The following is a 27,248-nucleotide window of genomic DNA, read 5'->3' as shown; positions in this document are numbered from 1 at the left end:
AAAATAAGGCACTTCTATTAATATAAGGTCCTGAGTACTGATGTCAAATTTAACTCATATGGAAAGCCAACAACAAATAATATTAAACATAGTGTCTACTATTAAAAAATATATATTCGAAATTATTTCTAATCTAGATTCAGATAAATAGTCTCTTTTTCGAATTTTAAAATTTTGTGTTCAAAGTAAAATTTGTTCGCCAATTTGTTCTATATACTAAATCTTAAAAACTAAATTTATAATTAAAACACATACATACATTCATATATATATATATATATATATATAAATTATTTTATATACATATGTCTATTAATACTAATTTGTGGCATTGTTAATTGTGCGGACTCCTCACACCAAACAATCGAAAACATATTCTAAAAAACAAAAAATATAACAGCTAACTCCAAACCCTATTGACGTTTAACCTGACGCTTTAGGGTAAAATAGGCACATGATTTATATATGACCAGCTGTAGTACCAATATACCCAAATTCATACCATAATTGCCATTTTCCATGCCAAAACTTTTCAATACCGTTGCAGCATTTCTAGAAAAAAATAATCGATTACAATTAGTATTTGGAAGCGTATTTTTTATTTAAAAAACACTCACTTGAAATGACAATATAGAACATCATCGGGACATATGGTATCCTGTCGATTATTCGAGTACATAGCCAGCACCATATTTTCCAAGCCGTAACGTATGGGCGAAACATACGATATCATTCGCATAAAATCGGACATGTGTGTTAGTAAAATCAAGAAGCCGGAAAAGATCATCATAAAGCAGGTGGTAACAGCTCCGACAAAGGTGCCATTCTGAAATGAAATGAAGTCAACAGAATAATTAGTTGGGTATATAAAAAAGGGAAAGTCTGGGTCGTAATTGTCAGTTCCTGTACACAAAAAGTGGTAAAACTTTTCAAATTTATAAGGAAAATATCGAAAAATGTCGATAATTTGGAGATTATTGGAGGTGTTAGAACAGTGCTAATGTTATGGTATTATTTATCTGATATTCATATATGATATTGTACAGGGTATAATGTTTCAGCCTAGATAAAAATAAGAACGTCCTGATTTGCCTTGGCAGTTGCATATTTTTTTCGAAAAATGGTGAATAGAGTACTAAATCGCTCTCGTTTGTCTAGGCAGCTGTCGTTCTTTTGCTGCTGGAGGTAGTGGGTGGACTCCAAGAACTGCATTCAAGTGGTATTGGTCCATTGCCTGTGTGAATGCTGCTAATTTCTGCTCGATAAGCCAGTTAATACAGAACCCCTGGACCTCTCTCTTTAGATTATGTAGGTCTCTCCTTACATGCTTACTGTGTGGGGGAATCCTGTCCATAAGGTGATGCTATGGATGATTCCGGCGATAACACCCAAGCAGGTACTGTATCGACAACATCCTGTTGTGACGATGTACGGGTAAGATAATTGGTCCACTGGTGTCATAAGGATGCACCCTAACGCAGTTCTCAGGGCGACATTCTGACAGGTTTGAATGTTCTTCCAATGCGTATCGCTTACATTAGGTCTTTAGGGGTCGTAGGACGGAGCTCATCACGCTCATTGGCCAATACCGTTGTCTCTGCTTGAAAGTTTGGTCTTATTTCAGGTATTCGACTAGCAGATATGTATCGAGCGGCAGCAATAGCAAAGACTTTACGGAAATTTCTCTCAGCTACCCGAAGATTTGGGGGAATGCTCTCTGAAGCGGCTATTGTTAAACTCTCTGAAACAAGGCCAATTAGCTTTCCATGGTAAGAAAAGTGCTGCTTTCAGATGTTATGAAGTCGGGTGGCCTGTTGACGTAGACGATGATAGGAAGGTGGTCTGAGCCGAGTGAAATGACGGGTTGCTAGAATACGTCATTTATCAGACCCGGTGCTACAATGGTGATGTCTGGCGAACTGTGGCAATCTCTCCTCGTGGGACATACTCATTAACCGTGCAAAATGTTGAGCTATCAATTTTCTCGGCCAGTGCTGTACCCCTCTGGACATTACCTAGACCGGAATGCCATAGCTCATGGTGGGCATTGAAATCCCCTAGTACCTTCTAAACAAATACACTAAGCACAACCTCAACAAATACATGTTCGTGTGCATCACTACTCATCGCTATTGGTGACAAAAGTCTGCCTTTAGTAGCGCGACCACCCTGTCTATGGACAAATTGAGGACTTGGGTTAGGTACTCAACTCCGGGATCGTCTAGCTGTTTCAATTGAACCATGAATATTCCTTCAGGGGCCAACACTTTAGATGACTTTGCGCTTCGGATGCACATGCAACATCACCCATTGCAAAATTGGTGGTATCTCCTCTTCGGGAAGAGATCTTATATGATGTAGTACTCGTCGCTTCGCTCTGCCGGTCTCGGTATGCTCGACAAACTGTCTTTGCTGGGAATCGGGTATTCGACCAGCAGGTATGATGCAATGATGCCCAGGAATGTCTTTCTGTTATCCGTGCATCATAAGGAATGGAAAGTTCTTTGAAGCGCTGGTTGCTGAACTGTTTGAATCCTTGCCAGTTGTCTTTCCTACTGTTAAGAAAATTGCGGCGTCCAGAGGTTACATCGGGTGGTCTGCTCATGGAGACGATTATGGGAAGGTGGTCTGAGCCAATGTAAATGAAGGGCGACTTAAATATCAGAAGGAATGGAAGGTTCTTTGAAGCTCTTGTTGTTGAACTCTCGGAATCTTTGCCAGCTGGTTTTCTTACTGCCAGTTAAGAAATCGGGCGATCCGTTCAGAATGTAGTGCTATAGCCTAGGCCCTCCACTTCTACCTTGTAACCATCACACCGCGGTAGGTTACCATTTTTATTAAGCTTGGTTTCCTGTACCGCCGCGACCAAGATATTCTTCCGATTCATGATATAAACAATCTCGTCTATTTTTCTTCGAAGACCGTTGCAATTAAATGTAGAAATTATGCACTATCAGGAGTAGGAATATCAACGTGCAGGGTAAAAGTGCTGGATATTGAACTGCTGATGAGGAGACTGTGGTGGAGTTCCGTACCCCGGTCAACCCGGTATCGTAGAACCCGATGCCTTAGAATCGAAAGAGTTTGGTAAATGAAAGATGCGACACTTTACTTAAAGTAATGCACAACCTAAGTTCAATCGATCATTGAACGAATGAACCAAAAGAAACTGGCTAAACGAGAGCAAATATAAACTAAAGAGGCGAACATCACAGCTCTAGTAGATGAAAATGTAATTGTTTTTTTCTCAAGTCTAATGTCAATAATTTGGACGTTGTTTGCGTTTTCACTAAAATGGATTTTGACAGCAAACTTGTGAAGCAGCTGGTCTCCATAGATGGTCTTATTAATAGGCCTTGTTTCAACCCAAGCTCTAGTATATTTATTTTCAGGTATATCTTTAATTACAATTACTTACCACAGGATTCAATATCGTTCCCAAAAATATACCCAAACCATCCGCACATATGGTTACCATCATACTTGATAAGATCACTTTAACGAAACGATCGACTTCCAGGGGCTGATCGGTCATAAAATAGGTAATAGTGATATAAACCGTTGAGAGAATAATCTGAAAAAAAAAATTGAAACAAAATCAATTTCGAACGGAACTTCTCTTAAAGTCACTTGAAAAAAGACTTACATGGACCGGTGTAGAGGTTATCAGCGAGGCCAAATAAAATGTGCGCAATTTATACCAATTGTTGAACGACTCCTTTTTGATAATGGCGATTTCTTGGGGAACTACAAAATGAGGAGCAAAAATTAAAATTTATATATCAATGTTAGAGGTTGTCCTTGCACCTACATCTTAAAACACTGGGCATTATGGTGGTATACCATAGATAAAGTGTATGCACCAAATATGAACCGAAATTCGATAATTGTTTATCAGCATTTGAACCCGAATCACCAAAGAGCAGACCAATCATAATGGCGCAGAGAATGTGCATTAACAATTTTATGTGGGTTAGGGACTGAAAAAAGAAAATTACTAATTTTTTCTAGTTGCACATTTAGGTTATGCACTCACCCAATCCCGAAATATTTGTACATGACAGCGGCCAATCAGCAGCCACAGACGCACCCATTCCGGTGGTGGATAGAAATGACTACTACTGCGATTACTAAAAGCATCCGTTGCGGAATGTAAAAGTTTACCATTGCTGGGTACACTGACGCCGGTATTGGCCTCAACAATTTTATCACTGGCCATAATTGCAGACCGACTGCGATTATAGTTATGACGCCATTCGGGTTTTTGTGCCGCCTCAGCCAATGCCATGGTGTAGTCGCCATAATCGCCGTTAACACATTCTAGTACTGAAATGAAATCAATATGTTTTTATTTATTTATTACAGAAGAAGATATCTCCTCAAGTATAATACTTACAAAAATCGGCCGGATTGTGATAGGCGGGACATTCCAAACCCAACGACTTAAAATAGTCCACTGTTCGATCTGGTGTTCCCTGATAGGTGCAATAACCCTGACTCATCACATAAATCTGATTGAAGAGACTGTAAATATTCGAGGACGGCTGATGTATAGTACAGACAATTGTGCGACCGTGACTGGCCAATTTTTGTAGAAGTTTGATTGTATCAAAGGAACTGGAGCTGTCGAGACCTCTGTAAGAAATGAAAGAACAAGTTTTTATGAATATATACAATTTTTATGTATTTCTCTTTGCAGGATGCCCTCAACGGAATAAGGAGAATGTCACAACTGGCCAGGTCTCCAATATCGCTGCGATTTAGAAAACTTTTTTATGAAAAAGGATCGTATCAGAAGCGAAGGTAGGTATCTTGCATTCTTAAACCACCACTCTGTTCTGTACAGATCTATCCTGCTTAAGCTAGTTTCTAGTGACCCATCGAGTGAAAGAATGAGGGTAGAAGTCATGTGACTTCGGATATTGGACCATCTTTAGAAGTTAATAACCCTGTCCGATGTCGTTGCGATGTCGATGTCGTTGCGAAACTTTATTACGTCGGAACATCTTTGCAATGGTTACAAATGTGTGAAGAAGGGTCGTATCAGAAGTGATGGTAGGGAACATGCATTCTTATTACACCACTCTGTTCAGTACAGATCAATCCTGCTTGAGCTAGTCTCTAGTGAACCATCGAACGAAAGAATGGAGCTTGCAGTCAATTGGGAAACTGTCGAGTAGATATACCTCATGAGGTGATCGAACACATTGGGAAGAATATGGAGAATTCCGGTTGCATATTGACTGTGTTCCTCGATATCGGCTTATTACAGGACGGGCTTAAAAAAAGTTTTCCAAGCGCGTCTGTCTTGTGCGCATCTCATTCAATTTGAAAGACCATTTTTTGAGATGTTGTCTTATACTTTATATTTCCATCGGATTCGAGGTCTTCCCATTCTGCGTGAACCATCTCTTGGCTCGCTTTTATATTCCTTTTGAGCTGCGGCATCTTCACCTATTCTCACAACATGGCTTAGTCAACGTAGTCGCTGCAGCTCGATAGTCTGACTATGTCAATGTCCGAGAATAGATGGATAGATGTCATTCGACGGCAATATTCACTGTCGACGCAGATCGGCCCATAGATCTTCCTCAGCATATTTTTCTTAAACACTCCAAGAACTGCCACATCTGCTTGTGAGTACTTGCGCTTCAGATCCATACAACTGCACGGGTAATATCAGCGTCTTGTTGAGTGTGAGTTTGGTCTGGCGAGAGGTGGCCTTGCTTTTGAGTTGTTTATTCAGACCATAGTAACATCTGTTGGCCAACATTATTCTTCTCCGGATTTCAAAGTTGATGTTATTAACTTTGTTTATGGCGGTATACAATTGTTCACTACCTCGACGCTGTAGTTTTCAAGTTCCACAGTTGGTACGAGTTTACTGGACGTGTTGCGCGTTGATACCGCCAGCTTGGTCTTTTCGCCATTTACTGCAAGACCCACTTAGACAAACACATTCTCACTTCGTTTAAAGGTGGCTGTTACCGGTCGCAATGTATGCCCTATTATGTACGATGTCGTCGGCGTATGCTGTTTGGTGTACATAGAGCCATTTCTGTTCCACCAGGATGTTAAAAAGGTCATACGAAAAACAGTCACCTTATCCCAATGCGGCTTTATAGTCGACGAATAGGTGAAATGTGTCGATGTATTTTTCGTTGTTCTTTTCCAGCATCTGGGGCAGAGTGAAAATGTGGTCAATGGTGGATTTGCCAGGCCGGAAGACGCATTGGTATGGTCCAATAATGTTATTGACCATTGGCTTCAGTCGTTCACACAGCACGCTGGATAGCACTCCTCTGCTCACGTGTTAAATGAGATACTGGTAAAATTCGACCATCTTAAGATAATGGTTAGTCAGCGGAAAATGTCTGCCATTATTTCCGATAAAATGCAGGGTGTCTTATCAACTCTGTCCATCTTTAGGTGGAGTAACCACAACCCTTTCCATAGAAGAAAATACATAGGGACAGTTTTTAACATCAGCTAACGTATAAACGGAATGTTGAGGAATGCTCTAAGAAATCTTCGTATACAGATAGTCAACAATGTGCAAAATAGGCCTCATTAGTCAATATCATTTTCACATGTTATTTCTGATATATTTTTTATCGTACTTTAAGGTTTAGAACCCGTGTTCATAGTATATCACCCAGCACTTTCATGAATTTACTGGAATCTAATTTCAAATAATTACTCCTCGAGTTGTACCACAAGTTATTATTTTCCAAATGTTGTAAATGTCGAACAAATAACCATACATTGTCCATTTAAATACCTCCGAGTCCGGTTCAAAAAAGAAACAAGCTTCCGTCTTGTTATACAGGTTAATAAATAGCAATCAATGTCGTCGATAAGCTGTAAAATTCTTAACGAGCTGAAATCACTGGGTGGGTATTTATTAACCAATTATAGGCTATTAAATTTTATGACAGAGATTATTACGTTTTCAATATTTAACTATAGTCAATAATACATCGGGTGATTATAGGTTTTCAATTGTTAGAAGAGTGGAATGGAGGACAGAAGTCTGATAATTAGATGCAAGTATAAACTACTTGGAACAATACTTCTATGGATAACAAGACGAATTATGAATATATATTTTATGGACTTACGTTGTTGGTTCATCTAAAAATAATACGGCAGGATTATCAATAAGTTCCAAGGCAATCGATAGACGTTTCTTTTGGCCACCGGATAATCGACTGCAGCGTGTGTGCTTTGTTTTTGTTAATTTTAGCGTTTCCAAAATTTGTTCGATCTGAAAATAATAAAGAAAAAAATTTTAAAATAATATTCCCTAAAAAATGTGAAAGGAAAAGGCAAATTTCAGATCGGGGTCGGCTATATAATTCCCTAAACCGCTCTCAAGATTTTTGTCCCCTCTAATAATTTTAGTAAAGTGCAGTGGTACTTAAGTGTATGGCAGATTATAAACCAAAATGTTCCCCGGTTGAAATCCCAATAGGGGAGGAAGACTTATTTCAGCGAGGGTTTCGTATATTTTGTAAAAATAAGCCTTCATGACATTATTGTAACTCCAATCTCGCCATAATCATAAGTACATGAAAATAACACAAAAATAATAATGAGTAGTGTGGGGCGCCACCCAGAGGAAAATGGCAACACCAAATAAGCATGGACCCCAACCAGTGCGCAAAATTCAAGGACGCATTGTTTCTAGGCAACGAGTGTACCAGACTATAAACCGATGAATTTCGAGTTTCAAATTTTTCGAATTTATTGAAAAAATGAAGCCCTTATGACATTCTAATAACCCCATCCTCGGCGTCATCATCTGCACATGGAAATAACATAAACATAGAAATGTTTCTTGGCAACGATAGATGGCATCCTCATCACTTAGGACAGGCTACAGCAGACCGGTCATCTACTGAAATAAGAAAAAAGTAATGATTACAAAACTAACCGAAGGACTTATCGAGTGTACCGGACTAAAAACTGATTAATATCGGGTTGAAATCCCAACGGATGAAAACAAAAATGTTTTCGAATATTTGTAAAAAGCGGCTTCCAGATATAATAAATCTGAAGCGCCCTGATATTCTATAACACCAATCTTACCACGAGGTTAACACAAAAAATCGGAATGATGGGCAATTGCACCACCCAGGTTATCATCTGGGGAAAATGAAAATATCCGCCAAAAATCCGAAGCCAAACTGTTCACCACTTGAACTGCTTTTAACAGATTCCGACCTCCAATTACCTCAAGAAATTGTGTGTAACGTTCGACAGCCTTTTTATGTCGTGTGAGCAAGTCACTGGAATTTGATATAATTTGCGAAGTAGATTTTCGGCGCCAGTGTGGTTAGCGAATGTAAGTGATACGCAGTGGAAGAATATACAGATCTGCTAGAATGCAGCCCCGTGAACTGCTACAGGATTTCCACTCATGTCATTGATGGGTCATCTTCATGAGGAGACGAAGACCATATAAACATTCATAGCCTTACGGACAGGCTTCGGCCGCCCAGCTCTCTGGAGGAATCTTCATGTTCTAAAGGGGAGAAAGATCCCAAGGTAAAGGCGTAGATCTCTGGTTCAACAGGCCTGAATAGCATACATACAGATGTAGTCGCCGAGGCAGTAGAATAATGCTGTATGAATGCTATACTCGGAGATCACCAATAGTAACCAAGTGGGCAAGAATCGATGATAACTAACACATGCCCAAAAGTGCAGAAGAAAACATAATTTGGATGTATATCTACACTATCTTGACAATCGTGGGCCCTTCTTAACTTGAACCGACATATGTCGTTCGACAATCTATTCAAAATTTAATGTCTATTGGGCAGAATTAGGTATTTTCCACCCTTTTATATGAAATTGTTTGAAAATATATGATTCTATGTCTATCCTCAAAAATAACATTAGATCAATTACGCTATTTACTTACCAATAATTTCCTATCACGTATATGCATCGATTCATTCGATATTTTTAAACTGGCCGCCAACATCATTGTCTCCTCAACGGTAAACCAGGCATAGAAATGATCATCCTGCATAATGTAACAGCATAATTTGCGGGCCTTTGGTGCATCTCCGAATTTGATAGTGCCCGTAACGCCAGTTTTTCTGAAATTTCAAATGAAATTATTTTATAATGTGTATGTTCTGAATTGACGGGCAAGGCTGTGAAAGATGGTTTAAAAACGTACGTAAATCCCGTTAAAATATTCATTAAACTTGATTTGCCAGCACCAGAGGGTCCCATAATTGCCGTCAGCTCACCAGGTAAAAATGTCCCCGATATGCCTTTAAGTACAGTTTTCTTTTCTAAAAAATAAAGAAGGGAAAATAATGATCAGTATTTAAATTAAACTTAAGTATAATATTTGAAAGGTATAAAAATGTACAGATACTTGAATTAAAGATTTAAAAGTCACTGCGATCCAAGAAACCATGCTAAGCGAGAAAATATATTAACCCAATTTTTAAAAGTAATATGCGCCTGGTACTAGATACTGGATTTCTATGTCCATTATACAGATGTAGTCGCCCAGGAGACCATCCTGCATCTATAGCTGCAGATGAGAGTAGATTTAGCAAAGCTAATAACAATGCAACCACCAATCACCAACATCATAACATTTGCCGGTAGAAAATAATATTTTGTGATTCCCAATTTAAATTATTGTTCTCTCATGCTTTTGGGGCATGTTCACATATGTGGGATGATTGTCACGTGTTGGATATTCCCAGTATGCAGTTACCCATTGTTATGTTTTTAATACTTCGTTACAAAATTTTCATTAAATCCACACTCCCAACGAATTCATCCTCTAAGATCGTGTCAGAATATATTTTATTTATTAATTTTTGTTAATCATTGTTATTGAAATTTAATAATAATAATAATAATTATATTATTATAGTATATATTCACTGCAGTCATATTGCATAATGACACACATAGTAAATAGCTAATCTTTTTCACTGGAAAATAAAATGACAGTGCATTTGATGGTAATCGCTAGCAGAGTATTTCCCCAATGTTTTTTAGGTACCCTCCATTATGAGTGGCAGTGTATATTAAATTTGGCATTCCGTTGGAAACACCACGAAATATTAATCGGAGATCCCATAAAGTGTATATTAAAAATATTTTTCATGGCCTATAAGTGGTGTGGATTTATTGAAAAATATTTTTCATGACCTTTATTATTTATTAAAAATGTCCATGTTCGTCCGTCTGTTAAAGTCAAGATAGAGCTCGCAATATATAACAGATAGAGCTTTGAAATTTTGCATATATATTACTACTACTTCCCAGATGTTTGGTATTCATTGGAACATCTCTCTACCAAATATTATCAATATTGACCAATGTTTCCGGGTAGATCCCATATAATGGTAACGCTCATTATTCGGTATTTTAGAGGGCGACCCCGAACTATTTTTAGAAATTTTTAATGCTCACCTAGTGGTGAAGGGTATATAAAAGTTCGTCACGGGCGAACCTAATTACATTTTTACTTGTAATTTTTGATGTTTGTATAGTTGTACACTTTGTGTAAAACTGGCTAATCATCCGATTAATAAATAACAAAGGGATTTCTATTATATTCTGCGCATCGTGAAATTTTAGACTTAAAGTGTAGTTCAATTGTGATCACAATTACTTTAGGTGAGACATTTATTTGTAGATATTTCTTTGCAATAGAATATATATTTTTTTAAATAAAAATAAGATCGATAAAAAGTTTTAAGGAACGTGTATGCTAATCAAGATTTCTAGATCTTAATTTTAATAAACGTGTTTCAAAACATTTTAATCTAATTTATATTACGTACAAGGGTGACATCATTTGCATTATAGGTAATCTGATTTTATAGATTTATCTCAGATAATGCATCACTACAATTGGCCGAACGACTCTTTATATATGTACGACAATGCGGGTAATGCTTTCTGAAATACCGGTTATTGATCGAACACATTCACATTAGAATATCGCGTGTGGCACTGATATTTAGCAATCTTAAAATTTGTTATCTCCAAGTTGAAAAAGTCAAAACACATCGTTAAGTCAAGTTCATCTTTTTTTTTGATATGGCTTCCAAAGTGACCAGAAAAATTAACAAAAGTCAAGATGTTGGTCCATTCCATCCTCTATATATTAACCGATTGCTGGAAAAAAAACTATTAATGTGGTTGTTGGCAAGAACCGAAAGTACATACAAAATTTCTTAACGACGAACTAACGGCCTGAACTTTGATTACAAATTGTAATTAATAGACGGTTATATATAGCTAGATCGATTCAGATAGTCGAAATAAGACATACAAAATAAAAAGAATAATAATAATTCTTGTTCAGACAGTGTTGCCAAAGTCCATATTTCTGCATTTTATGTATGCAATTCATAAAACTTGAAATACAGGTTTCTTGTCCAATAAAGTGAAAAGCAATTTTGGAGTCCGATTTTCTATGGCGTATAAACTCTTTATTTTTATACCCTTCACCACACTGTGGTACAGGGTATTATGTCTTTGTGCATATGTTTGTAACAGGCAAAAGGAAACGAGATAGACAAATGGTTCCTTTTGAGAACCATGAGAATTAGGTCTAGAATGATATGTGTTAAGTTTCCTGGAAATCGGTTCAGATTTAGATATAGCTCGCATATATATTTAATCTAAATGGTCAACCAAAGTCCCTATATATCTTTCGATATGCACGGAATTTGGCATAGCGTAATGAATTAGGTCTAGAATGATATGTATTAAGTTTCCTGAAATCGGTTCAGATTTAGATATAGACTATATCTGACCAAATGAAAAATTTAGTATCGGTTGCAGAATGACATGTTTATTGATCCAATTTCATTTTACTGGTCCTTTAATGCGACGTCTGTTAGGATTCATCTGTTAAGTATACCCAAAGTGGTGAAGGGTATCACATCCCTACAGTTATCCTAAATCAAAGTTTCAGGATTCCAATTCTATCAGTTTACCAACAATTCAAATACTACCAAATTTAGTACACAGTACCACTGATCCTAATTCAAGATCCAAAACTTCCTACGTACCCCAAACCTACACCCCTACAGTGATTTAAATACAAGTTTCAGGATTAGTATTCTATGGGTTCACCCACAATTCAAATTGTACCAAATTTAGTACACAGTAGTAGGGGAGACTGGGGCACCTTCGGCACTTTTTTTTTAGAGCTCTATATCTCAGTACATATTCAACATATATAACAACTTTATGGCTGATTATTGTCCTCTGACACTTAATTATGAAAAATAGTACCAAAAAGATATATAAAAATAGTATTAGTTAAAAAATTTTACAGTTTTGTAAAAAAAGTCAAATTCGCCGAATGTGCCCCAACCCGGGGTAGCTTCGGCATTTGATGGGGCACATTCGGCACCATAGTCATAGCCGGGTAATTGTCATCGCTATCAGTCTGGTTGAAATTCTGATTATCTAAAGGCTCTATTTGGTTTTAATACGCCACACAATGTTTGAATTATAGGGCTTTATTTTCTAGCGGCGGACGTTTACATCTCAAGGTCGCACACACCATCAGAAATAGGGGTTTTCTATCGCATTTTCGTCAATATAAGCACGTTTGATCTTTTATATGCAATTTCGAGCCATATTAAAGGATTAGTTTTAAAGAAAAACTCAAAAACATTTTAAGGAAATAATATTGCACAACCTGTATATGGCCGAATGTGCCCCAATTTAAAATGCCGAATGTGCCCCGAATGTACTTTTTGTAGTTTTTTTCATTTTTTTCGATCAGTTTTGTAAAAATATTATATTTTTAAATATTTCTATAATAATACACATCGTAGTTAACCACTTTTTAATAATATTGTCTTAAAAATTTAAAAAAGTTTTATACACGAAATACTTACGAAATGGAATTGAAATATTACAGAAACATCCATAAAAATACAAAAACCTATGTATCTAAATAAGCTTATTAGCTAGAAATTTCAAACTTTGTGTAAGTTATTTATTTCGATATTCGATACCTATGTATCGAAACTAGTGATGTACGGTGAGAGCTTCATATCGAAAACGCGATTGCCGAAGGTGCCCCGATGCCGAAGGTGCCCCAGTCTCCCCTACCAATTTCCAAACTTCCTACATACCCCAATCCCACACCTCCACAGTGATCCATAATCAAAATTTCAGGATTCCAACTCTACACTCCACAACTCTACACTCCAATCCTACACCTCCACAGTGATCCATAATAAAAAATTTCAGGATTCTAACTCTATCGGTTCACCCACAAATAAAATTGTACTAAATTTAGTACATAATAGTACCAATTTCCAAACCTTCCTACATACCCCAATCCTACACCTTCGCAGTGATCCTAAATCAAAATTTCAGGATTCCAACTCTATCGATTCATCCACAATTCAAATTGTACCAAATTTAGTTCACAGTAGTAACAATTTCCAAAACTTCCTACATACCCCAATGCTACGCCCCCACAATGATTCTAAATTCAAGTTTCAGGATTCCAAATCTATCGATTCATCCACAATTCAAATTGTACCAAATTTCCAAAATGTTCTATATACACCAATCCCACACTCCCACAGTGATCATAAATCCAAGTTTCAGTATTTCAATTCTATAGCTTAACCCACAATTCAAATTGTACCAAATTTAGTACACATTAGTATATATTTGTAAAACATTCTACATATCTCAATCTTACACCTCAACAGTGATCCTGACTCCAAATTTCATGATTCTAGCTCTATTGGTTCACCTAAAATTGAAATTGTACCAAATTTAGTACCACTTATTACCCATAAGTATTATTTTCTTAAACTGAATCCTGTCCCCAATCCCAAACCGCTACAGTGATCCTGACTCCAAATTTCATTGTTCCCGCTCTATAAGATCACCAAAATCCAAACTGTAACGATTATAGTACGATTTAGTACTTTTCGTACACATAAGTAACAAATTTCCAAAACTACGTTCATATCCCAATCCTACACTCCGACGGTATTTAAATTTAACCCTTTGAGCCCCGAAATTTTTTCCGTAATCATAGAACAATTTTCTGTTCACAGATTTAATGCAACTATCTTAGATAGGATATGGACAAATTTTGACATCGCTACGTCCTTGCATTCGGGAGATACAGTACATTCTTTCTGAAAAATAAAAGCCCAATATCAAGAAAACCAAATGCAAAATCGACGAAAAAATAATTTTAAATTATTCTCTATATTCTGTTTTACACGAATCAAAAATAATTCTGACGGCAGAGTTCGTATATTTCAAATACGAAGCGATTTAAATAATATGGGCTGTATACACAAATTAGTACTGTACACATTTTTGCCCTTTCTCCATATTAAAAAGCTCATAACTTTACCAAAAATTTGAATTTTTTAGATTTTTCTTGTGATATGTGTCGTCCATAATCAGGCCTTGACGTATGCAATCTAAAGAATATATATCTACTACCAGTATATTAAATATTAGCTCTAAAACATTTTGTTGCCTGTGGGCAACATTGGGCCACATAGGGTTAAATACCGGTAAATTAAATTCAAATTCCAGGATTCCAGCTCGATTTGTATCTGCAAATTAAATTTGTACCAAATATAGTACCATATAGTACTTTTCGTTCACATGAGTACACGCTTTCAAAACCATCTCCTTAAATGGACCCTACTTCTCAACCTTAATTCACACTCCAAATTTCAAGATTTTAACGCTATCCGTTCACATGCTACAGAATTGTACCAAATTTAGTACATTTTCGTACTTTACGGATAGTTACAGTTCGAATTTCCAAAAACCCTTTGGTACATCTATCCTACACTCCATCAACGACCACCAAACCAGAATTCTAGCTCTACCGGTTCGCCAAATACAAATGATATCACATTTAGTACTTTTCGTGCCGTTCTAGTACGAATTTCCAAAAACCCAACCTTATCTGTCACATTTGGACCAAGAGTGACCTCACCCAAAAATTTCAAGATTCTAGCTTCAGCCGTTTCATCTGGGTGTTGATGAATTGTCGGTCAAACACTTTACTTTTTTATTTGTATAGATACTCATCTTCCATCTTGTTTCCTTTTGCCTGTAAGAAACATATGTATAAAACACAGTGTTGTATTGGGTATAACAAATTCCGAATATAATGATTACAATTCAATGACGCACAACATCTAATTATTTTCTTATTACAAATGTACAATTATTATTTTTTTCTTTTAATTGTTGAACTTTTCATTGTCTCGTTACAGTTAATAAAAAACAATATTAAAAATTCAAAAATGTCTATCCTTCGACAAAAGTGTGTCTGGTGTCAATTAGGTCAATCTAAACTGTGATTTTCCACAAACAATAAATAAATGAAATTTGGCATAAATATTAATAAAAAAATATTTTTTCAGGTCTACATTTTACTTTTCAAAATCAATTATTGAATATTTGCCAATAATTGGTTCTGGAAGCTCTGGCTTTAATTGACAACTAATTACAAAAGAAATATATAATTTTCCTAACTGTTCGATATTAAACCTAAGCTGATAGTTGTTATTATTATTAGTTAAATCCAGACGACCTTCTAGAGTACGACGACAAGTGGGATTCTACTTGGAAGACCGACAAGTGTTTGTAATAATTATTTTAAACAAATTGTTTACTACAGGCACATATTTGCAGACAAACATTCTATAGGTCTTCTAGAAATGATAAAGGATATTTTATGGTTCTTTGAAAATCGCCTGTCCATGAGCTTATATATGAAGAAAATATGTATAGTGTGTAATATTATCAAAATGCTGGATTTTCCATCCGTCACTCACCAAACCCTTTGTGGGCGTATACCCTTCATGGTCTATTCTATTTTAAATAATTTGTTCATGGTCTATATAAGGCGTGGATTTTATAAATATTTTTTTCGTAGTCTATATATAATCTATACTGATAAAAGAGTGAATTGATTGACTGACCGATTTAACGATCCATCAACGCCCAGACGAAACGGCTGAAGCTAGAACCTTGAAATTTTGGGTGAGGGTCACTCTTGGTCCAAAGGTGACAGATACGGTACGAAAAGTACGAAATGTGACAACTTTTTTATTTGGCGAACCGGTAGAGTTAGAACTCTTAAATTTTAAATGAGGGTTACTGATGGAGGGTAGAATAGATATAACAAAGTGTTTTAAGGACATTCGAACTATAAGATTGCGAAAAGTACTTAAATGTACTAAATTTAGTACAATTTCCTAGCATGTGAATGGATAGAGCTAAAAACTTGAAATTTGGAATGAGAATAAGGGTTGAGATGTAGGGTATATTTAAGGAGATGGCTTTTAAAGCGTGTACTCATGTGTACGAAAAGTACTATATGGTACTATATTTGGTACAAATTTAATTTTGAAATGCAAATCGAGTTGGAATTCTGAAAAGTGAAATTAACATTACCGTCGGAGTGTAGGATTGGGATATGAACGTAGTTTTGGAAATTTGTTACTTATGTGTACGAAAAGTACTAAATTGTACTATAATCGGTACAGTTTGGATTTAGGTGAACCGATAGAGCGGATAGCATTAGGGTCAGGATTCAGTTTAAGAAATAAATACTTATGAGTACTAAATGGTACTGAATTTGGTACAATTTGAATTTTAGGTGAATCAATAGAGCTAGAATCATGAAATTTGGAGTCAGGATCACTGTTGAGGTGTAAGATTGAGATATGTAAAAGTTTTAAAAAATTGTACTAAATTTGGTACAATTTGAATTGTGAGTGAACCGATAGTGTTGGAATCCTGAAATTTTGATTTAGGATCACTGCGAAGGTGCAGGATTGTGGTATGTAGGAAGGTTTGGAAATTGGTACTACTGTGTACTAAATTTGGTACAATTTGAATTGTGAGTGAAACGATAAAGTTGGAATCCTGAAATTTTGATTATGGATCACTGTGGAGGTGTAGAATTGGGGTATGTAGGAAGTTTTGGAAATTGGTACTACTGTGTACTAAATTTGGTACAATTTGAATTGTGAGTGAAACGATAGACTTGGAATCCTGAAGCTTGGTTATGGGAGCAATGTGGGGGATGGGATATTTAGGAAGTTTTAGAAATTTCTACTAAGTGTACTAAATTTATTTTGTGGGTGAAGCGATAGATATGGAATCCTGTAATTTTGATTTAGGATACATACCCCAATCCTACACATCAACAGTGATCCTTAAGTTTCAAGGATTCCAACTCTATCGGTTTGGAAATTGGTACTACTGTGTACTAAATTTAGTACAATTTGATTTGTGGGTGAACCGATAGAGTTGGAATCCTGAAATTTTGATTTAGGAGGTGTAGGATTGGGATATGTAGGACGTTTTGGAAATTGGTACTACTATGTACTAAATTTGGTACAATTTGAATTGTGGGTGAACCTGAAACTTGGATTTAGGATCACAGTGGGGTGACGGTTTGGGTTAAGTAGGAAGTTTTGGATATTCGTACTACTGTGTACTATATTTGGTACAATTTGAATTGTGGGTGAACCGATAGAGTTGGAATCTTGAAATTTTTATTTAGGAACACTGTGGAGGTGAGGATTGGAATATGTAGGACGTTTTAAAAATTGGTATTACTGTGTACTAAATTTGGTACAATTTGAATTGTGGGTGAACCTGAAACTTGGATTTAGAATCACATTAGGGAGTGTTGGTTTGGGTTAAGTTTTGGAAATTCGTACTACTGTGTACTAAATTCGGTACAATTTGAATTGTGGGTGAACCGATAGAGTTGGAATCCTTAAACTTGGATTTAGGATCACAATGGGGGTGTAGGTTTGTGGTAAGAAGAAGGTTTTAGAAATTCGTACTACTGTTTACTAAATTTGGTATAATTTGAATTGTGGATGAACCTGTAGTGTTGGAATCCTGAAACTTGGATTTAGGATCACTATGGGGGTGTAGGTTTATGGTAAGGAGTTTTTAGAAATTCGTACTACTGTTTACTAAATTTGGTACAAATTGAATTTTGGGTGAACCAATAGAGTTGAAATCCTGAAATTTGAATTTGGAATCATTGTTGGGGTGTAGGATCGATGTATGCAGGAAGTTTTAGCGCTCTCAAGAACCCCAAAGTACCCTTATGCTATACCTAAAAGTGGACTGATATTCAAACTTGACCTGCCTGCAGACAAAAGACGATTCTATGCAAATTTTGGCGATCTATCTCAATTACTTCAGAAGAAAACGTGATTACAACAGACGGACGGACATGGCTAGATCGTCTTAGAATTTAACCTGATCAAGAATATATATACTTTATAGGGTCGGAAAGGAGTATTTCGATGAGTTACAAACGGAATGACAAAATTAATATACCCTCCATACTATGGTGGAGGGTATAAAAATTCCTGAACGGAATAAACGAAACCAAAATTGCACATAATTGGAACCATAAACACCGTTCAAAATGTTAGGCACTTGGCTTGCATTTTCGCCTTCCTCAAAGTATAACTTTAAAATGTACCGAATTTTCTCTTTGTTCACTTTCATTTTTAACACCCTCAAAGGGGGCGCTCAAGGGGGAGTTTGTTTACCCTTATATGAGGCATATGCCTAAACGTGGACCGATATAGTTCATCTTCGATCTTGACCTGCCTGCAGACAAAAGACAAGTCTATTCCAAAATTTGGCGATCTTTCTCAATTCAAGGGGGAGGGGGTTTACCCTTATACGAGGCCTATGCCTAAACGTGGACCGATATAGCTCATCTTCGAACTTGACCTGCCTGCAGACAAAAGACAAGTCTATCCCAAAACTTGGCGGTCTATCTCAATTCATTTAGAGGCTAGAGTGATTACAACAGACAGACGGGCAAATGGATTTATAATTACGCTGATCAAGTATATACATACTTTATAGGGTCGGAAATGATTATTTCGTTGAGTTATAAACGTAAAAACAAACATAATATACCATCCATACTATGGTGGAGGGTATAAAAAGCTACAAATGTACTTGGTTATTGATCGTAGGGTTAAGTCGGTTCACATATAGACACAGATCACATATGAATTTAGTTCAATTTCATGTCTATGCTCCTTCAAAAAATGCGAGGTATGTTAGGATGCATCTTTTGAATATAGCCAAAGTGGTAAAGGGTATCATATAGTCGGTCTCGTTTGACTTTACTACTTTCTTTACTGGTTTTTCTTGTGGGACGCACTCCTCCCCCAACACAAAATTTTCAACAACATGCTCAACTTACAGCTAAAAAAGATGACTTGACAGAATACGTATGTATGGATATGAATGACAACGAAGACACTTGATAAGATTAAATAAAAAAATGCTAATGCGATTACAAAATTGATCCGATTCACGCGAATTAGCAATACCTGGCACACATACAATCACACACACACAACCATACCTATTACAATATGTATGAATATGCAAATCGACTATAGAACAACACAACAAAAAGGGAAAGTAAAAAACAACAACAACAAATCCATATTCAATTTACTTCGAACTAAACAATATTTTGCTATTATCGTTCGTTGTTATTGAGGTTTCATTATTCTGAAGATATGCACTCGCCGGGCGTTCTAAACAATACGCTGCTAATACGCTGAAAACTAAGCTCACAAGTTCAAAGCGAACTATGCAAATTTGTTGCTATTGTTTTTGTTTTTCTCCGCACCACCTGTCGCGGCTGTCAATCGGAAGCAGGCAGTTGTTACAGAAAAAACAGAGAAAAACGTCACGTTAGTGTCCTACTTTACGTTATGTGAATACAAAAACAAAAAAAGTAAATGCAAGGCGTTTGGAATGAAGCCATCTTTGGTTAAGGAGAGGCAATAATGACAGTTGTGGTTGTAAACGTCATTAGAGGTTTTTTGTTTGTTTGTTTTCATAATGTCACTGACCTGGGTATTTCCATTTTAGTTGAATATCGATGGTCAGGTATTGGCGGTAACGTAATAGAAATGATAAATTTTAAAGGTGTCATAGGTAATCTATAGATACTCGTAAAAGACCTTCAATAAGTGTTCTCTAGACAGAAGTTCATAAATAGTAAACATTATACAGGGTTTCTACCTTCTTTGGGTCTTCCATTGTCCAGTCAGAAAAAATATAAAGAAGATCTTGTATATGCCTTCTATAGATCGAAGTACATTAAGGGGCATGTTTCTGATTAGAAAATGTTTATTAAAAACTGACACTTAGGGCACTGTTTTCGAATGAACGTTTTTTATAAAAAAAACAGGAATCGATTTCTTATAGGAAAATATGTTCTGGCTCTGTTAGTCATTTAAATATACAAATCTAGTAATCTGTTTCTAATTGGAAACCAGTTGGAATCAGTTTCCAATATGTTAAAAAATTAACGCATAGAAATGTTTCCATTTACAAAAATATCCTTTAAAAAAGTATCCCTATACAAGCCCCTAATTAGAAAATGTAAATAAAAATCACATGTTTCTGATTGGAAAAATATTCCTTCAAAAATGCAAACCATGGGATATGTTTCAAATTAAAAAATATATTTGTTTAATCTACAATGCCTGAGTTTTGTAAGAAAAATATTTTTCTTATTAGAAATATATTCTTAAAAAACACACGTTTGTCAATTAGAAAATATTCTTTAAAAAGGTCATGACATGAATATTCTTTAAAAAATCATTTTCTGATCGGAAAAATATTCTCAAGAAATTAACGCCAGGGATTTGTTCGATCTGTTTCTAACTCAAGTCGGAAAATGTGTCTAATTGGAAAAGAATATTTTTTTTTAAATCTCGCCTAGTGATATTTTTCTAATTGGGAAAAAACAAAACCTTAGGATATTTCCAACTCAAGTCTCGAAATGTTAAAAAACTCACGCTGGAAAAGTATTTTTAAAAGAATTGGAAAATTTTATTTAAAAATACCATGACTTGATTTCTTCGAAGAATATATCTCAACTTGAAAGTATATTTTTTAAAAAATCAAGTTGGTAAACGACTCTAATTTATAAAATATAAAAAATTCCACGTTTCTGATTGGAGAAACATTCTAAAGAAATTTACAACAGGGATTCGTTCTAATTGGATCTGTTTCTAAATCAAGTCGTTTCTAATTGGAAAAATACTCTTTTTTTAAATAAAAATACTTTTTTTTAATTCACGCATAGGGATATTTTTCTAATTGGAATTTTTTTTCTTTAAAAGGGGCAAAGCCTTGGTATTTTTATACCCTTCCCCACATTGTGGTACAGGGTATTATGTCTTTGTGCGTATATTTGTTCGATTGAGACAACATTTTGAACAGAGTATTGAATTTGGCCCAGATTGATGTATGCATTTTTTTAAATTGGTTCAGATTTAGATATAGCTCCCATATATAGTTTCGTCCGATTTTATGTAAACGAAGCACCAAACTCCCAATATTTGTCCGATGGAGAGAAAATTTTGCACGGAGTACTGAATTAAGTCTAGATTAATACATGTCAAGTTTTAGATTTTTTTTTTTTTTTTTTTTTTTTATAATTATTCCAAATTTATTAAATATTATAAAAACATTTACAATGTGGCCCGCGCCAAAATTGACATAATTGGGCCAGTTGGCAACAAAGGAATTAAGCCATTAAATATCAAATAATGTTAAAATTACTAATATTTACATATGAAAAAAAAAAATTAAATATAGCAAAGTGTCAGAGAAGCATTCCCAAATTAGATAACAGATAATCTTTTAAACGACTCTTAAAAATGGATAAAGTATTACTATGTTTTATAAACACAGGCAATTTATTAAATTCAACACTGCCCGCATATTCAATGCGTTGTCTAGTAACTTCTAGTCTACATCTTGGAATTTTTAAATTTGACGAGTTTCTGGTATTAAAGACGTTTGTATTTTCATTGAACGTTATTGCTCTATTACCTATATTGTTGACTGATTTGTACACATATACTAGTAAATGTTTCCTATATAAGCCTCGAATTGGCAATATGTTTTTTCCGTAATCTTTATACAACGACATTGTATTGTACCGATTTGGCAAATTATAGACACAGCGCAAAGCTTTATTTTGCAATTTCTGTAAAGATGTTAATTCACTTGTTACTTTATGCGCGTACACAATGACCAAATGTTCAAGGCGAGAATGAATTAACGCTTTGTAAATCAAAAGTCTTGTATCCACATTCAATTTCCTCCTTAGTTTAAATAAAACTCCAATGGCACTAGCAATTTTCCGTTTAATATAATGAATGTGGTCATTCCACTTCAAATTGCTCTTCATTTGTATACCTAAGTATTTAATTTCATTTGCCTCCTGCACAAGACTACCCTCAAGAAAAAATTCAAAGTCATATATATATCATCTGAGGAAAATCTGGTCTAAATCTTAAAAGTCTGGTCTTGTTTTTATTTAAAACCAGCCTATTAATTCTAGCAAACTCGGCAACTAGAGAAGAATCTCTCTCCAATTGCACCCGTAGCACTTTTTCATGTGCATAGGGATAAAAAATTGCAATATCATCGGCAAACATCACTATTGACCCCACAAGCCCAAGATTATTAATATCATTGATGTACAGCTTGAACAACAGCGGTCCCAAAATACTACCCAGAGGAACTCCGCTTTTAATAGATCGTACGGAACTCCTGCTACCTCCCACCTGTACAAATTGTGTTCTATTGTCGAAGTAACTCCTAATTAGTTCAAGCTCTCTACCTCTGATGCCGAAGTAAGTTAGCTTATTAAGTAAAACATAATGATCGACCAGATCAAACGCCTTACTGAAGTCATAGAATAATCCTGCAACTCCAGCATATCCGTGATCAAGTCCATCACATATTATATTAATCACCTTAACAATAGCCATGTCCGTGCCACCCCCTTTTACGTAAGCAAACTGGGAACGATATATTAAAGACTCCCCTTCTAAATAGCCCATTAATTGTTTATGCATAATTCTCTCAATTATTTTATCCAGTGACGATAGAATTGCTATTGGTCTAAATTGATCAAAACTTTCAGGATTAGGTACCTTTGGAATAGCAATAATTTTGTGATGTTTTAATATATAGGGATACTTAGATTCTGTGATCATACAGTTAAAGATACGCGCTATTAATGGGGACAATATCTCAGAAAATCTTTTTATAAACCCAATGGATATATTATCATCACCGGGACATTTTGTTGTGTTCATATCATAAATAGCCATCTTTACATCATCTATAGTTATCCTTTGAAAATGAAAACACCCACTAAACCTTCTTAATGTTCGCAACAAATTAGGATTGTCATTTGGATATTTTGTTATATTTTCTCTCAAACTGGTAACTGAATTAACGAAATATTCATTGAAAGTTTCAGATAACACTTGTTCATCATGTATGACATCACCGTCCTCAGTAGTCACACACATAACCTTTTTAGAACTTTTACCCAAAGTTTTGTTTAGGAATCTCCAACACTTCTTAGGATCACCGTTAAATTTTCGGACATTATCATCATAATAAGTATTCATACATGCTCTGGTTGACATTTTTATTATTCGACTGATTCGTTTCAAACGTTCTGTAATTGTTTTATCATTACGATATCTTCTCCTTAATTTTAAAAGTTTGTCTTTTTCATCCATTAAACCCCTTAAATTTCTATTTACCCAAGGCGAAACATCATGTTTCCTAAGCCGAGTTTCAGAAACAATAGACGTGCATTCATTTACGACATTCGTTATAAGATTTACTAGCTCACTTGACATAACAGAAGGGTCCGATGACGCGTGTAGTTCTGAAATGCCCTCAACTAACAACCTTTTTACTTTTCCGTAGTCACAGTATTTCCTTTTAATATTATAACAACTATTGTCAAGTTCATCATTTTTTAATCTACAAAAAACCATGTTATGATCACTCAAATCAACTTCTACCGACTCAATTTCCATACCTACATTAATATTGGAAAATATATTGTCAATACTAGTGCCACTTTGAGGCCTAGTGATTAAATTGTGACAGCTGTGGTGATCAAATGTTTTAAACAATTGCAAAATATCTTTAGCATAAGGGCCATTTAAATCGATATTTGAATCCCCCAATACAATTGAAGAGCAAGTATCAGTACCTTCTAACCTTTCTCCCATTATATCAAAAAAATCCGTCATGTTACACTTTTGGGATCTATAATAAGATAAAACATGCAGAGCTTTCCCTCCAAACTTGAGGTTATGAAATTTTATGTGAGCCAAATTGACAAAATTAACACTCTCACAAGAAATAATTGTGTATTTCAAACAATTATTAACGTACAATGACGTTCCACCGTAGCCATCACTACGGCAACTGTGCACCGCGCTAAAATGCGGAATAGTATATAGCTCGGTGTAGTCATCAGAAAACCAAGTTTCATTAACAGCTAGAATGTCAGGCAATGTAGGTAGATTGGCAATAACGTCTTTAAACTGATGTAGCTCCCATATATAGTTTCATCCGATTTTATGTAAATGGAGCACAATACTAACAATATTTGTCCGATTGAGACGACATTTTGCACAGAGTATTGAATTAGACCCAGATTGATGTATGTCAAGTTTTGTTGGAATCGGCGTACTGAAGTAGGTCCAAATGTATGTACCCGAAGTTTTGTTGAAATCTGTTCAGATTTAGATATAGCTCCCATATATAGTTTCCTCTGATTTTATATAAATGGTTCACCATACTATAGATGTTTGTCCGATTGAGACAACATTTTGCACAGAGTACGGAATTAGGTCTAGATTGATGCATATCAAGTTTTTTTATTATTATGTATCTAATTAGAAACATATTAACAAATTTTTACGCTTTTGATTGGAAGTATAAAATTGAAAAAAAAATATTCTTAAAAGAACACACATGTTTTAAACAAAAATAATTTTCTAATGGAAAAACCAGTGAGCGGAGCAGTATAGTCGGACGGGGCCGACCATACGATACCCTACACAACTACCACGAACTCTAACTTTCTGAGGATGTTTATTCCGAGTCTGAGTAGTATTTCGTGATATTTGCCCCCTCTTGTCCGATTAGAGGTCAACAACACCTCTTTCTTACTTTTTTCGAATATTCAGTACAGTCCTTCTAATTACTTGTCCAGATTACCTTCACGGTGGGTTGTGTTGTGATTTTCGGATTATACTCTACTCGAAAACACACAAAAAATTATGTTTTCCGTCCATTTCATCCCAAAATTGTATCCTGATCATCACCGAAAATTGTAGGCGTTGTTCTTGACTATAACTGGAACTTCATGAAAAAAAGCCATCAGCGCGATATTTCTCCCTCTAATGTGGTAATGGATTACTAAATAATATCTGAATACGTAAGCACCTGTAAATATTTGACTGTAACTCCCACATCTGAGTAGATACATCACTATATTTGGTATCAATTTAAAGGCCAACCACTCCTCTTGGATATGCTATTAACTCCTGGGGTCTACATCCTCCAGGAGTAAATATATATGCCATAGAATACAAATTTTGTCATTTTTCACAAAAAAGTCAGGGTTAATTTGACCCGCTAAATATTGACCGATCTTTATCAAAACATGCATGCTTATTCTCTGGCCCGGTCCCCTTCTCCGTGCAAAAATTCGCGGTGCTTGGGCCATAATTGCGGCCTCTGGAGCGACCAGAAAAACCGACAAAAATTTAGTATTTGGTCCATTTCATCCCCTAAATATTAACCGATCTTTTCCAAAAACAATAGGGGTCTTCATTGACCAGAACCCATCCTACATGCAAAATTTCGTGAAGATTGGTCCATAACTGTGGCCTGTATCGTGTTTACAAATTATAATGGACAGACGGACGGACGGACACACATGTCTAGATCGACTCAGCTGGTCGAGATATGACGATCGGTATACTTAAAGGTGGGTCTAGGACCAATATTTCGCGGCGTTACAAACATTTGGGGCTGCACAAAGCTATAATACCCTGACAACATAGTTGTGTAGGGTATAAATATTATGGTATAATATGGTATATGTATCTAATTGGAAAATTTTCTTTAAAAAGATCATAACTTTAAACTTTAGAAAGAAATTTTTTGTAACTGAAAGAATTTTATTAAAAACGTTTAATAAATGTAAAATTTTCTATAAATAAACCGAGGCTAGGTATCTTCTTATAACTGGAAAAAATATTCTTAAATGTTTCGAATGTTCGAATGTTTCTAATTGGAAAATAAGCTTTTTTAAATACCGCCTAGAGATACTACTAAAATATTATATTATATAGATTTAGGTAACTTTTATAAAGTCAATAGAAGTAATTTTATTTTGTAGACCTCAAGAATATTTGTTATAGTTCAAGAGATCTCTAGAGAGTGTCTATAGCCAGGAATTCACATAAGGGTCTTATATCTATAAATAACCGTCTAGACATTCTATAGTTGTTTTGAAATCCATTATAGGTTTATTATATATGGACAGCCCTATAGAGATCATATACGGTAAGATGACCTGTGCAGGTCATAGAAAACCTATAAAAGGTTTTTTTTTATAGACGATAGCTAGACATTCGACCTATATCTGTGACATCCAGAAGCTATGCAAATTGGGAAAAATATCCACCATCACATCTGTCTCATACTCTCCAGAAACCTACTCTCCCCTTAAAAATACATCTGTTAAACGTGTGGTCCAATGGCAAAAAGGCCTAGCCAATGGCCTTGAAAAAATATTCTCTAAGAAACATGGCCTAAGGCTCTGCAATGCCTTGAAAAAGTTTTTAAAAAAATCCAAGCATAAGGCTCTACTGTTGATTGAAAAAATCCACGTCTAAGGCTCTGCTGGTCCATAAAACAATCTTTAAAAATTCCAGGCCTAAGGCTCTGCTATTGATCAAAAAATATTCTTTAAAGCATACATGCCAAAGGTTCAGCTATGCCTGATTTAAAAATATTTGTTTTCAAAAATATAATGCTGGTTGGTCTTAGTTCTTCTATCTTCACAATCTACCCCTAAAGCTCTGCTGGTCCATTATTTTTTAAACCACATCTAACTCATTACTGGTCCATTGAAAACATTTAGGGCTCTGCTGGGCCTACAAAATAATTTATATTATGAAAATTTGTGGTCTGTATATTTACCTTTTTGCTTTGGCACTTTAACTTGATAGGTGAGATCTGTAAATTCGATGGGTATACTGCGCACTGCACTGTTTTTCAGCATTTTACTCGTTTCCATTTCCAGTTCC

At 35.5% G+C, this 27,248-nt stretch overlaps 1 protein-coding gene across 1 annotated transcript; it reads right to left on the bottom strand.

Annotated features, from left to right (window-relative positions):
• Window positions 1-413: 413 nt before the first annotated feature.
• Window positions 414-27,248, bottom strand: LOC133323953 (ATP-binding cassette sub-family G member 1-like). Its single transcript, XM_061532853.1, has 11 exons — window positions 27,142-27,248; window positions 9,194-9,311; window positions 8,930-9,110; window positions 7,122-7,267; window positions 4,397-4,635; window positions 4,037-4,326; window positions 3,812-3,980; window positions 3,647-3,747; window positions 3,419-3,574; window positions 618-826; window positions 414-552 (listed from the first exon to the last, which is right to left on the bottom strand). Exons 1-11 carry the CDS (start codon window positions 27,236-27,238, stop codon window positions 414-416), a joined length of 1,845 nt encoding a protein of 614 aa, XP_061388837.1. The 5' UTR covers window positions 27,239-27,248.

Source organism: Musca vetustissima, unplaced genomic scaffold, assembly GCF_032173495.1.
Source record: "Musca vetustissima isolate MV318-11 ecotype Yass unplaced genomic scaffold, APGP_CSIRO_Mvet_v1 utg47811, whole genome shotgun sequence".
NCBI lineage: Eukaryota > Metazoa > Arthropoda > Insecta > Diptera > Muscidae > Musca > Musca vetustissima.
Note: the sequence above shows the minus strand (reverse complement) of the source record. Positions and strands in the feature narration are given on the sequence as shown.

Bases quoted from the DNA above. Each gene is read 5' to 3' on its own strand.
- LOC133323953 (XM_061532853.1), bottom strand. From the start codon at position 27,238: ATGGAAACGAGTAAAATGCTGAAAAACAGTGCAGTGCGCAGTATACCC. The intron at 3,981-4,036 runs GTGAGTGCATAA...TTCTTTTTTCAG, and splicing joins TACAAATATTTCGGGATTGG to TCCCTAACCCACATAAAATT. The intron at 3,748-3,811 runs GTAGGTGCAAGG...CTCATTTTGTAG, and splicing joins AATGCCCAGTGTTTTAAGAT to TTCCCCAAGAAATCGCCATT.